General features: G+C 43.8%; 1 protein-coding gene across 1 annotated transcript; it reads left to right on the top strand.

Moving 5' to 3' along the window:
- Window positions 1-8937: 8937 nt before the first annotated feature.
- SIX6 (SIX homeobox 6) lies at window positions 8938-10830 on the top strand. Its single transcript, XM_060003427.1, has 2 exons — window positions 8938-9587; window positions 10662-10830. Exons 1-2 carry the CDS (start codon window positions 9016-9018, stop codon window positions 10828-10830), a joined length of 741 nt encoding a protein of 246 aa, XP_059859410.1. The 5' UTR covers window positions 8938-9015.
- Window positions 10831-13970: the final 3140 nt, after the last annotated feature.

The following is a 13970-nucleotide window of genomic DNA, read 5'->3' as shown; positions in this document are numbered from 1 at the left end:
CTGCTTCCACCCTCTTAACATTCCGAGAACAAGCACAGTCTATCTAGACACACCCAGGCCAAGCAAGACTGCCAGAGAAAGAAGAGAACCCAGGCTGTCAGAAGACAAACCCAGGTCTGGAATGGAAGGAGGTTTCCAGGACATTCTGAGGCCTGAGGTGAATTAGCTGAAGCAGAAGGGGGAAGAAAAGTCACAAAGAAAAGTTTACATTCTTTTGATTGAAGGAGGAAGGGGCCTAGAAAGGAAATGGGGCCAGGGATCAAAGGGGATGTGTTTCTAGTTTTTTTGGTCCAGGGAAGGAAGGAAGGAAGGGTGGGGGAGGGAGGGAGGGAGAAAAATTAGAAAATGATTTGAAGGGGGAAAAAACCCTGTTAGAGTCCAAATTTCCATGAGACCTCAAAATAAATCCAGATGGCTTAATTTTTTTTTTAATCTAGAAAGAGCAGGAGAAGAAAATACACGTTATCTATAACATGGAAGGGACACTGTACTAAGTATAACACCCGAGACAGAAACAGATTTGATAGATCTGACTATGTGAAAATTATAAAAACTATAGGACAAACAACACCATAAAGTGAAAAAGCAGGAAGAAATATTTGCAATATATGACGGGAAAAAATGCATCCTTAATGTTGGAAGAAATACTACAAATGAATAAAAAGAATGAACATCCCAAATCAAGGGATAGAATTGGGAAATTCTCAAAAGAAGAAATACAAATGACCAGTAAATATGTAAAACTGCATAACCTTATTAATAACCAAAGAAATGGCTATTTTGAAAACAAGAGAAACCATTTTTCAAATATTTGTTTATTTATGTATTTTTATTTTTGGCTGTGTAGAGTCTTAGTTGTGACACATGGGATCTTTCCATTGTGGCGCGCAGGCTCTTTGTTGTGTCGCACAGTTGTCGCGCGCAGGCTCCAGAGAGCATGGGCTCTGTAGTTGCTGCATGCAGGCTTAGTAATGGCAGCGCACGGGCTTAGTTGCCCTGCGGCATGTGGGATCTTAGTTCCCCGACCAGGGATCGAACCCGCGTTCCTTGCATTGGAAGGCAGATTCTTAACCACCGGACCACCAGGGAAGTCCCAAAGAAACCATTTTTCATCTATCAATCTGGCAAAGATTTAAAAGAAGAATAATGGCCAGGGTGTGGGGGAAAATGACACTCACACAGTGTGGGTATAAGTAAAAATTGGTAAAAATCCTTTTGGATGACAATTTGGAAATACATATCACTTTTTAAATATGTAAACCCTTTAACGCATTCATCTTACTTCCAAGAATTTGAAGGAAAAGTTGGACAATACATAAAGATGCTCATTGTTCCACTGTTTATAATGGTGAAAATTTGGAACCAATTTAAACAATCGTCAATAGGGACTGGTTAAATAAGTTATGGTATGTATGCTGTGGAATACAGTGCAGCCATTCAAAATGATAACATGTATTTATTATCAGGAAAAATGTTCATAAAATGTTATCATAAAAAAAGAAGGCTAAAAAAAAGAAGGCTATAAACAGTATGGATAATATGACAGCATTTCTGTCAAAAGAAAAAAATCTGTATCTCTGTGTGTAGAAAAACAAAAGTATATAAGGATATGCACTGAGCACTAATAGTGATTTATCTATGGAATAATGACATTATAAAAAAACTTTCACTTTTGACTCCGTAAGTATATGGATATTTATTGCAGTGAGCATGTGTTGCTTTTATAAAGAGAAAAACACAAAAGGTATTTCCAGTAGGGGAAAAAATAACACTCCAGATGAGGAAAATACATGAGAAAAAAAAAATCTAAATATCAACAAATGAACCATAGCAGAGGGAAAGAATGGAGAGGAATATGTGTCTGTATGTGTGTGTAATAAGAATAGACTGTCTAGAAGTGTGTGACATAATTGCTAAATAAGTATTTTTAAAACCGAAGGGATACACTACAAGGAAAACTCTAGGTACTACATCATTTCAGAAAACTTTGGGATCGGGGTAACAGAGGAGGAAGAAAGTGGGGAAGTGAAAATACTATAAAAGTCTAATCCTATTTGGATGGCGAGAACAATGGGGAAAGTAATGCCATGGTAGGAAAAACAGTGCATCTTAATGGGGAAGATATTAAGTGTCCTGTTTATAGACAATGATAGAGTCATATGTAACAATTAAGAGAGCAAGGAAAGGAGAGATAACCATTGATGGACTAGAAAATACTGCAGAACTTCTAAATTATTATTTCAAGGACAAGGTTAAAAAGATGGTCAAGCAGAAAGGAGATGAGAGGGGTAGAAAGAAAATTTAACTAAATGAAAGTTAAAATTAAATATTAAAATTCCAAAAAAATCAGTTCGGCCCCAAATTTTAATCACTGTAAAGACAAATTCTCTTACATTAACTTCACAAAAACCTAGGAATAATAGGGAAAGTAACAGATAAAATACAGAACAGAAAAAAGGATTAAAATTCCATAGTGTGAAGGATCTGAGGGGGAAAATATCTACTGTTAAAGGAAACATGCACACATTTCTCTGCCTCTTAATTTTTTCTAAACCTACTGTCACTGTCTGCCTATATAATTCCGTGCCAGAGCTTTGCAGCTGGTCCCCACTGGGGCTTAAGCAGACTCCTCTCTGTGTTTCCATTTAAAAGTCTTTATTTCAATAGGTGGGCCTAGAGCATCTGCACTTCCAAAATTACCACACAACTGATCCAAAATGATTGAAACAAAATTGGTTTGAAAAATTGCCTTAGGCTGAAAAGAAGATGAAGGCTAACATTTCAGACCTAAAGAAACATTTATCACAATTCTCTGTCTGTAATAGACTTCTGTGGTTGTAATAGAAATGTTGACAGCTTGTTAATTATAGAAATGCTAGTGAGCATCACTGTTATTCTTTTGAAAGACCTGATAAAAGAGTTTGGAGGTTTTTTTACTTAAAGCAAGCCTTACAGCACCTCAAGTCCAGTCTCTCCTCCCCAATGAGCCTGAATTCAGTTCCATTTTCCTGCCAGCATACAGTGTGATGACTCAGAGAAAGGTCTTCAATAAATCCAGACTCCAACATTCCCACCCCGCAAAGAAGATAATTGAAGTCCAAGAATCACATTTGAGATTCAAGGACTTTTTAGGGTTTGCAAGGGTACACCATTTGACAAGACCCAGAATAGTTTCAACCTCTCTGAGATCCATGAACTAGTGTGCATCAAACTATGAAAGTCACAACATCAGGAAATAGCATAGGACCTTACACATGGCAGCCACCAATAAATATTCATGTGTGATTCAGATCCTCACCCTCAAACTCAATGGGAATTATACATCTTCCTTGGGTAGGGAAAGCAACGTATGTGATAAATAGAGGATTGCATCTGTGTTTTAAATGTATCTCTGCCACTAACTAGTTGTATAATATGAGTAATCATTTAACCTCTTGGTCTTCGTATTTTATTCACTTGTAAAATGGAGAGGGTCTGAGCAATAACTTTCAACCATTGTTGTCTGTCCCACCAGTTACTCAAAGAACATAGACAGAAACAAAACTCCACTTTCCTCAGAGATATTTCTAAATTTATAAGTATTCAGTCACCATAAGTATCAATTACACAAAATTACAGTGGGTCCTTAGGAAAAGATTTTATTGGTGTGGCCTAGACCCAAGATGAAATTAAAAGGGCACTGATTCCTTTAAAAGTGCTTCAACTCCAAAATAAACAATTTTAGCAGGTTTTGTATGTCTGTGTCTTGTTGATTATTTTGAGCTCCTCTGAAGCAGAGTTTCTTAACAGTGATGCTGCTGACATTTTTGGTTAGGGGTGGGGGCCGCTGTGGCGATTCGCTGTAAGATGTTTAGCGGCATCTCTGCCTCCATGCATTCAGGGCCAGTTGTGACAACCAACAATGTCTTCAGACATTGCCAAATGTCCCCTGGAAAGAGGGCGTATAATTGCCTTCCTGAGATTTGCTACTTTGAAGGGTAAGATGCCATGAAAATTATATTTTTTAATGTAATTCTTTAAAAGTATTTTCTGTTAATGAACTGGATTAATGCAGAATTTAAGGTATTTATTGGAGGCTAATGTTTCTATTTGATTTTACACTACTTGGAAGGAAATTATCATTTATTACACATATAATACATGCAATTAATGCATATATATGACATACAATACATAAAATCAAATGTGAATAATGTTTGACTCATGCCAGAAGACATAAACAAATTTACACTCTTTCACTGCATTGAATTATAAGGTGTCTAGGTGTATTTTAGAAAGATACTTTGATCTTAGATTTGAAAATGGTCAAAAATAACCTGCTAGTGGAAAAAAACAAGGTTCTAGTAGAGAATTACAAATTAATTATTCTTTCAGTCATTCAACTAATGTTTCATTACTGATAATAAGGTGTTTATAAATGACATGCTGGTTACATTTTTAAGAGTTAATCCTTCACATAAGAACCCATTGATACATAGCCCTAAGCAAGCTATGCTGTGGTGTGGTTAGCCCTCTGAAGATTTAGACTTACCCTCACAGAAGCAGAAGAGAGAGAAAAGTGAATTTAAAACCATAGTTTAAATAAGGGGTATAACTTGCAATATAGTCTTTGGCTTAAATACAAATTATCATCCAAATGCCTAGAAGCAGCAACAAACTGGAGGTCAAAGCAAAGTTACATAGTCAGCCTAACATTTTAAAAAACCATTACTGCTAATTAACCAATACCTTCAAATGGTACATTTCCTCACATTTAAACTTATAAACATTTCCTCCAATTAACAACACAAGCAATTTTGCATCATTTAAAAAATAGATGGTAAATAATTTTGCAAATAATAACAAAAATATCTAACCTATTAAAATTAGATCAATACTTTGATTGTAATACTTTTTTGCCAGTTAATTTTACAGCACCAAGAAATCTACAAAACATTTCTCAAAGAGGCATCTCTGTTCTTTGTTACAAGGTGCATACATACAGTCAGGGGAAGAATGCATGAAAGACAGCAATCTATCTTGGGAACTTATTAGGATAGTTGGTACTTTAAAACTAGGATATTCAATTAATTTCATAATCTGAAGAGCTGGACCACCAAATACATAAACAAATATATATATTTATATTTATACAGTATCATCTAAAAATCAGAATTCTAAATTCATGAATAAATGAGAGTGAAATTTTAATACTGTAATTTCAAAGGCAGTAAAACGCCTTTCTAATCTTGGATTTTTTTTTGTTTTTTTTACATTATTCTCACCTATTCACAACACATGGCTTTGAGGCCCAGGAAAGGAAAACAAAGATCTCTCCCCCCAAAGTCAAAATGGACATACACAAAAGGCTGGGACCTCATTGTCTTCCAGTCTGTAACTCTCACATGCAGCACAAACGTCTTTATCAAGGAATTCAGATGCATTCAATTATGATATCTTTAAAATCCCTGACTATGTGAATTGTATAGGAAATAAAACAAAGACACATCATTTATTTTACAGCTTGATTTAGGAGAAGTCAAAGAAAAGAAAGACAAAACAAGACAAGAGACTGGAAACTAGACATAAGAATGTATTGACCTCTACAAAGTGCTCTCCACTGGCAAATCTTTCAGCAGAGTGTAACCTGGGCTCCAAGTGTCCCTCTACTCTAGAGAGCAAAATCAGAAGGGGCAAAACGAGGGGAGAGATTGATATGTGCAAGAAGTCCTAGACTGAACTCAAGATTTCTGGTATGAACCTCACAACTCCCTGGAGGCAATTTGCCCTGGCGCCTCTGCAATGAACAATCAGACACATTTTTTTTCCCGGGAGGGCATTTATCTTCTACCCGCTTTTTCTCCATAAAATAAAAGTCTTGAGTTTGCAGAAAGAATAGCCATCTACGTATTCCCAGTGAGAATCTAAGGCCTCCCAAATCTACTGGTAGCTGCAAACCAACCACAGAAAGTTGCAAACCTGCCGATGGGCCGAGGCCAAAGGCCGCCGCTGCGCTTTCCAGGTTACCTGGTCAAGCACATAAGAAAAATGAAGTCGGGTGTAGCGAGTTTTCTGCAAGGTTGGCGCAACGTTCCAAAATTGGTAAAATTCTATCCCTCCGTAAAATTAAGAAAAGCTCCAGCCTTCGCCTGGCGAACCCGGAAAAGTGCGCTTCAGCCGTGGGGTGGGGGGCCATCTTCTTCACAGTGGAATTATCTCTAAGGAAATCCTCGAAGCTCCTCATTCTCAGGGACGGGGGCTCACAAATTTCTTCCCTCTGTCCCTTCCCAGAGTGAAGCTGATGAACGAATGTGCTACCTCAGTGTGCCTTGGAGAAGTTTATTCCCCTTGAGTTGATAAAATTAAGCCAAGCCCCCTGCGATGGTGAAGACAGGATATCCTGACAGTAGACCCGGGCCTCTAGACACCTCTCAGAACCCGCCCGCCCCGGCGCCCCGACACAGCGTCCGGTGGGGTTCGGACTCGGCGGCAGCAGCCAGCGCCCTTTTCCCGCGATTCCACCAAGGCCAACCTAGGCTTTTGGTCTCAGTCGCCGGAGAGCCCCAGACAACGCAGAAGCCAAAGGGGACATCTGGAAAGAAACATTCCCATTTCTTGCATAGGGCACCTAGACTCGGAAAATTACACGACTTGCTTAGGGTAAGAAGCCGGAATTCACCACTTTCAAATTGTGCAGCAAAAAGGCGTGCGGAGGCGCGGTCCCCTGGGGCACCGACAACTTCTCCTCACCTCCGGCGGCTAGGAGCAGAGGTTGGGGGTCCTCTCTGCGCTCGAGGGCTGTAAGATCCCGCGGACCCGCGGCTGCTTCTGCTCGCGGAGGGCAATCAAGAAGCTATTGGGCTAGAGAGAGCCCAAAGGGGGAAAATTAGGAAACCTCTGCAAACTGGAGCAATGGGGTGCTTTCCTTCCTTGGCCAGGGGTGCCGGGAACGCAACCCTCCTGGGGTCCCTCTTCACCCCTTCCCCGCCTGCCGGGTTTTCTACACCGTGCATTGTTGGCCCTCGTTTGTGATGTTTCTCACTAAAAGTTGTCCTTGCGGAGGATTCGGAAGTCTCCTCAAGCTAGAGAAGGTTTGTGCTTTGACATTATCCTCATCACCCTCTCCATTTTGCCTCTGCCTGTCGCATTTCATGAAAATAAGCTCTTAGAAAAGAAAGTCTCTCCGTTGAGGCGGCAGCAAACTCACAGAAATGATGTAAATGGTTGCAGGGCTTTTTTCTTCCTCTCTGCTATTTTTTTTTTTTTTTTTGAGTGAACTGTGAAGATCTGTGAAAATAATATCAGGGTTTTCCGTCAGAATGAGCTTTGCCCTGCATTCAGGCGTAGCATGATCTGACCCGACACCTCCAACCATCTGTGCTATCTATCTGCCTTCTGATTTACCAGAGCTGTACAAACCACATACAAATTGTACTTGATACTAAAGAAAAGACAGCCGGGCCCAGTCCAGTTCTGGGGCGAACATTCCCATCTGATTCCTTTCTGGGGATAGGACCTCCAAAGATATTCTTCCTGGCGTTTTCGTTGGACTCCCCTCTTCCAATTATTTTCTTCAAACTAAATAAACCCCTATCAAAAGCCCAGGTGATATTGTAGTTACTTTTGACCTAGGTCTCAGAAAACGGTATGATGAGAATGTCAACTGAGAATCAATAAAGTTGCCAATTCAACTGCTGGCCCCAAGGCAGAGCCGCCAAGAAGGCCGTTTCTCTCTTCAGGAAGGGTCAGGGCTCAGGGGCTTAAGAAGTGCTTTCTACACCCCCTTCTCTATTGGTGTGGTTCCCCCTTCTCTATTTTACTTTTATGGAATTACTTTTGGGTCCAAAGGCCAAGGTTAGAGTTTCTATCCCCAGCTCAAGAGTTAAACATTCTAACACAGGGTATGGCAAAATTAGCCTGCAAGAAGAGCAAATCGATACTTCTTTAAAAAGGTCTTTGAAACAAGCTTTTAAGTTGCTGTCCTGACCTACCAGTGACTTCTCACTCTAGATGTGGCTACGCTGCACATTTGTTGAAGTCCATTAAACTGGGGAGAAAAAACTGAAAAGTATAAACTTGGGGTTTGCGGCGCCGCTTTTGTTGCAAGTGTTTTACTACATGGTCAGCACCTGTGTTATCAGGAATGAGAGTGTCCTAGCTCGTACTTTAAATGATATCAGGAGACTTTTGAAGGTAATGGGGGTAGAGTCCAAACTGACCTCTTCTACAGATCCCGGGTCCTGTTCCTTCTGCTTCACATTCGATTCCTACTCGGCTGCTTTGGCAGCCGGCAAGGCATGCAGGGATGGGTGCTGGCAAGAAGAGAGGTGATCCACTTCCCCTCCCTCCCCATTCGTGCCCTCCCTCAAGGTTTTGTGTTTCGTTACAACTAAACTTGGTGAGTTCTCTTGGAGGATTTCGATTTGGCCCAGTCCTCTTTGTCCTCTGGAGGCCTCTTGACCCAGGCAGCGCCTCGCCCCAAAGTGGATTTCTGTAGCATCACTGCCTCTTGTGGGGGGGGGGGGGGCGCTGGGGCAGGGTTGCGGGGGAAGAGAGAGGAACAAGGCTGGGGGTGGTAGTGAAACGCTGCGGCTCTCGCCCGTCTTTTCCTCCTCCAAGTTCTGCAAAATACTAAATCTACCGGAGAACTGCGGGCGCTGTCGAGAGCGGGGAGGTGCTGAAATGGCCGGGGCGCTCCGGTCGCAGTCTTGATTGGCAGAGCCGGCCAGTGACTGACAGGGGGTCTCCATGGCGCCCGCGCCGCCAATCCGCCCACCCCAGTAGCGGCGCCCGCTAGCTGGCCTGCGTGCCCTAACGGAGCCGAGCCGAACCCGAGCTGCGGAGCCGGCACCTCCTCCAATCCCTTCCGCTCTCTCGCTCCCCGCGGTTGCGCCGCCGCCGCTGCCCCGGCCGTGCGTCCTGGTGGCCCCGAGCCGCTCCCCCAAGGAGAGTCTGGCGCACCCGGCAGCGCCCGCGGGCATCTGCTGCGTGTCCCGCTGCGGACTCAGCGCCTCCGCTGCCGCCGGCACTGCCTCGATGTTCCAGCTGCCTATCTTGAATTTCAGTCCCCAGCAAGTGGCCGGGGTATGCGAGACTCTAGAGGAGAGCGGCGACGTGGAGCGCCTGGGTCGCTTCCTCTGGTCGCTGCCTGTGGCCCCTGCGGCCTGCGAGGCGCTCAACAAGAATGAATCCGTGCTGCGCGCGAGAGCCATCGTGGCCTTCCATGGTGGCAACTACCGCGAGCTCTACCATATCCTGGAAAACCACAAGTTCACCAAGGAGTCTCACGCCAAACTGCAGGCGCTGTGGCTCGAAGCGCATTACCAGGAGGCTGAGAAGCTGCGAGGACGGCCCTTGGGGCCAGTGGACAAGTACCGCGTGAGGAAGAAGTTCCCGCTGCCGCGCACCATCTGGGATGGCGAACAGAAGACACACTGCTTCAAGGAGCGCACGCGGCACCTGCTTCGGGAATGGTACCTGCAGGACCCATACCCTAACCCCAGCAAAAAGCGTGAGCTCGCCCAGGCAACCGGACTGACCCCCACACAGGTGGGCAACTGGTTCAAAAACCGCCGACAAAGGGACCGGGCGGCTGCAGCCAAGAACAGGTCGGTACCTAAAGGCCTTCTCTGAGCCTTGAACTCACCAGGGAGGGAGAGGGTGACCGCACCCCCCGCGCCCTTACCCAAGGCCTGGAGACTTGGATTTCGTAGGAATTGGGATGGGATTGAGGTCTTCGGTTTTGAGCCCACTGCGTTCTGGGATCCTGGGTCAGGGTTTCCTTCCGAGCTTTTGATTCCCCACCCTTTCTTTTTGGTTCTCGGCGCCTGGGGGTCGCTCCAGCAGCTGGTTCCAGTCACCAAACCAAGGCTACATTGAGAGGGAGAAGGAAAGAAAAATTAAAATCCCATAAGCAATTACAGACCCCAAGGCCCAAAGCTAATTCTTGTCAGCCCGGGCCCAGGCTCCTATTATTAAGTGAAGCCTGGCTTATTAGCAGTGTGGCAGTTTAGTGTTGTCATTTTTAAAGCCCAGATGCATCCTTCTCTAATGCTTTGAAATTTCTAACTTATGTCTGTAAGAAGTGAAAAGTCAAGTTCTACTCTTCCCACGTGTGGGCAGCCCTGTCTCAAAACGGCAAACTAGTTGGCAGAGGTTTTTCATTCCCCAGCATGTGGCTCTCAATCAGCCAAATATTTTGACCAAGAACCCAGCCTTTTCTCCCAGGTCCAAAGCCTCTGTGGAATCGTCAGGCCGCCCTTTTTGCCAGCCTCGGGGCACTCACACAGGCGTATGCCCTAGGAAGACGCAGGCTGGGAAAGGGGTCTCCTGTCCCAGAGCCTGACCTCTCCTTGTCACCCACACCTCATTTATCCTGAGAGCATTGTAAATCTCCCAAAGGTGACCAACACCAGGAACGACCTTGCGAGCACAGCATCCCAAAGATTGGGGAGATAGGGAGCCAAGAAAGGACTAAGAAGGAGGAGGGGGCAACCGCAGGGCTCCACAGAACAGCCGCCGCACGCCTCCTGCCCGGCCTCTGTTGCCTCGTCTTACCCGCTTTAACTGCCCGGGTCTAAGGGAGAGTCGCTGACTGCTGGGCTTAAGGGATGCGGACCGGGGAACGGGGGTACCGGCGGCTATGTTACACACAGTGACTCGTTTCCTTTCCTTCTCCGTAGGCTTCAGCAGCAGGTCCTGTCGCAGGGCCCCGGCCGGGCGCTAAGGGCCGAGGAAGAGGGCACGCCCGAGGTGCTGGGCACCGCCGCCAGCCCGGCCGCCAGCCTGTCCAGCAAGGCAGCCACTTCGGCCATCTCCATCACGTCCAGCGACAGCGAGTGCGACATCTGAGCTGCCCGCCCAGCACTCTCAGAAACAGAATTCGGTGTAAAAAACAAGACAAACAAAATGAAGGAGAGAGAAAGGACGAGAGACCAAGCAACCCAGCGCTTGCGAATCCAGGTGGCCAGGGACCCGCGGGCTCGGGTTGCCGTGTCCGCCCCGCGGCCTGACCCGTTCCACTGGCGCCCTCCGGCTGCTACCACAAGGGCCCGCGGTGAGGCCAGACCCAGCTCCACGTTCTCCTTGCTTTGCTTTTTCCCAAGGATTTTGCTGCAACGATGCCTCCGGAACCTGAACTGCACGCTGAGAGCCTGCCCTGAATCTCCTGTGGGTATTTCACATCGAAAGGACGCTGTTACATATGTATAACTTTTGCTTTAAAGTTTTTTTTAACAAAACATATATATGTTGTTTATTTACTTATTTAAGAGACTGCATGGTAGGTTTCTCTGTATCCAGAGAACTTGCTGTTTCTAAAGGTGCAGGGTGAAGCCGATGGGTTCTGTGTGAAGAAGCCAAACAATAAAAACCTGGTGAGCAACCTTTCTTAATTAAGAGAGCTGCTCTCAGATTCCTAAAAAGAAAAGAGAGATCTTTCTCTTGGGAACCCAGGTAGGGGTCCTTGTGCAAATGGTCTCAGGAGCGTCTTCTCTGTATCTTTTGCCTTTTCTGATGTCTCCTGGTATATTTTTAAAACAGCCCAAGGTAGGTCCATAACCACTTCCTTGTCAAATTGCATGCATGTGTGTATGTATGTACATACATATGCGTGCATGTGTGATATATTTAAACCTAGAAACTGGCAACATGATCATCCCCTATAAGGCAACTCCCTCGCATCCCCAGCACAGATAACTAACTATGGCTTGTCCATTTGATACTCACTTGGCTTTCAGGAACAATTTTGGAAGCCAAACTCTGGAACTCAATAGTGAGTTCTGTTTTATAAAAATGCAAGACTATTCCAACAGAGGCTCTGCAATGAGAAAGGTTTTCCATCTCCTTTGAGGCCCCCCACCCGTACAAAAGCAGTAGGTACCCATAATCATGCAAGTGAGCACATACTGCATTTAGTATTGAACTTGTACTAAAATAAGACAAAAGAAGATAGGAGAGGTTGTAATAACTAGACTAGCATCTTCTCAACGCAGAAGCAGGTTTTAATCAAATGCATTGTTTTCAACAAAACGGATACTGAGATGGGGGAAAGGATGTAATCATGTCACATAGTGAGGTCAAATAGAAGGCTGCAGAGAAAGGACTGGCATTTTAAAAATCTGATCGTTGTATTGAACATGAAACAAGTTATCTAGAGCCTCGTTGTCCTGTAATGGCCTCTATTAAAAATATCAAATATTCTCAGGATTAAATTTGTCCTCCCAAAGTGTGCAGATGCACACAGGCACATAGACACACACATACCAAAAACAAAACAAAACAAAACAAACCACCTACTGTCCTAGCACTAAAAAAGTAAATGCTACCTGGAAGGGTCTCTAAGCTTTTTCCTAGTGAAATGGATTGCATATTCTAAAATTTGACATTGATCTTTAAATCACTTGAGCTGAACTTCCTCCTGGAGCACCCGCCCTCACTTCCACCATTGGACTTCTTTCAATTTGCCTCTCCGTCCTTAGCAGATGCTCTTTGGTTCAGAAGCCTGCTAACTTATTTGGGTAGAAGTGCCAATGTGCAAACGAAACAAAAATAAGTGAAGTCATGGAAGACAAAAAGCAGTCAAATGGCAAGATATATGGGGAAAGACCAGGACATGAATAAGGGCTGATTTTTAGTTTCTAAATCACTTTAACAGATTTGGCCTCGTTTGGGCTGTATAAATGGTTGTCTTTGTATACCGGGACCCTTATCCAGAGAATTGTTGACAATCAAAACTCTCTTGCACAAGAGCTCTACATGGAAGGAGTGGGGAAGTCTTTGTGATCAAGCTGGTGTTCTTCCGGAAAGCAACCAAATGCCCTTCTGTGGGTCCTGAAAGGCTAGGATGGTAGAGCTTCTTCAAGGCTCTATTTTATTTCCTAGAGCCCCTGGTACTTCCTAGAATGCCAAGAAGCAGGACCAGGACTCCAAAGAGAAGGGAGGCATCTAGACTACAAAATTTAAAGAGGCATTCACTCTCAAGGTCAAGCAAGTGCACAGCATCTGGGAGTGAGTACCTCCTTAAATTTTGCACTCTAGGTGCCTCCCTTGCCTCACCCTAGCCCTGAATCTGCTAAGGAGTATCGCTCTTCAATGAAAAATCAATAGATTTCCAGTTTTGTTCCCCAGTCAGACTCCATCCTAACTACACAGCTGTCTAGACCAGCATTTGAAGAAAATAGCTGGCAAATTTTATCTCTTAAGCTGATGCTTCCAGGTCTAAGAGGGAAGGAAAAGGACTAATTAGTGGAACGATGTGAAGGAATTTAAGATTCTAAAAGTCCCACGCCACTCGGCAGTTCAAATGATGCCTAAGAGCAGAAGGATGTGTCCATTCTGCATTCTCAAGGGGAAAAAAAGGGGGGGGGGTAACATAACATAAACATAGTTCTTAGCAAGAACTAAACTTTCTTTTTACAAATACTTTTTAAATAATGCTTAATTGTGTGGCAAAAAAGAGAAGGCCAAACAGTGATGGAGGATTTTTCTTCCTGCTTTGGTGAAAGCCTTTAAAGTACATCTAATTTGCTTAAAGTAACATGCTGCCTAAGGGTTACATTATAAAGTAACTATTTTGTTTCACCAATTTGTTGATTTATTTATATAATTTCACTTTAGCATCTTAAGAAGTGACACATTATTTAAAAGATTTTTTTAAATGTTTATCTGAAACCTGGTGGCACCTAACTATGAATAATCATTCTTTGTGAATAATCAATTCATTGATGATTACTTGCTGGAAATTGGTCCAAATCTTCACACAGATTTACTTTATTTTAATTGGTCCAAATCTTCCCATGGACAGGTAAAGTTTTTCGTTTTCTTTTTAAGATATTTTTTCCTTATCAGCTTTATCCTGGTCTAGAAAGGGGTTCTTTGTTGTTGTTGTTGTTTTTGTTTTTAATTCTAGTTACTAGCAGTGCTGAAGGTTTCTGAATCTGGAGAAATACTTATGATGATGGGTTTCTTTTCTTAAAATTCTTTTCCTATAG

Source organism: Delphinus delphis, chromosome 2 (assembly GCF_949987515.2).
Source record: "Delphinus delphis chromosome 2, mDelDel1.2, whole genome shotgun sequence".
NCBI lineage: Eukaryota > Metazoa > Chordata > Mammalia > Artiodactyla > Delphinidae > Delphinus > Delphinus delphis.
This window is presented reverse-complemented; position numbering and strand designations above follow the sequence as displayed.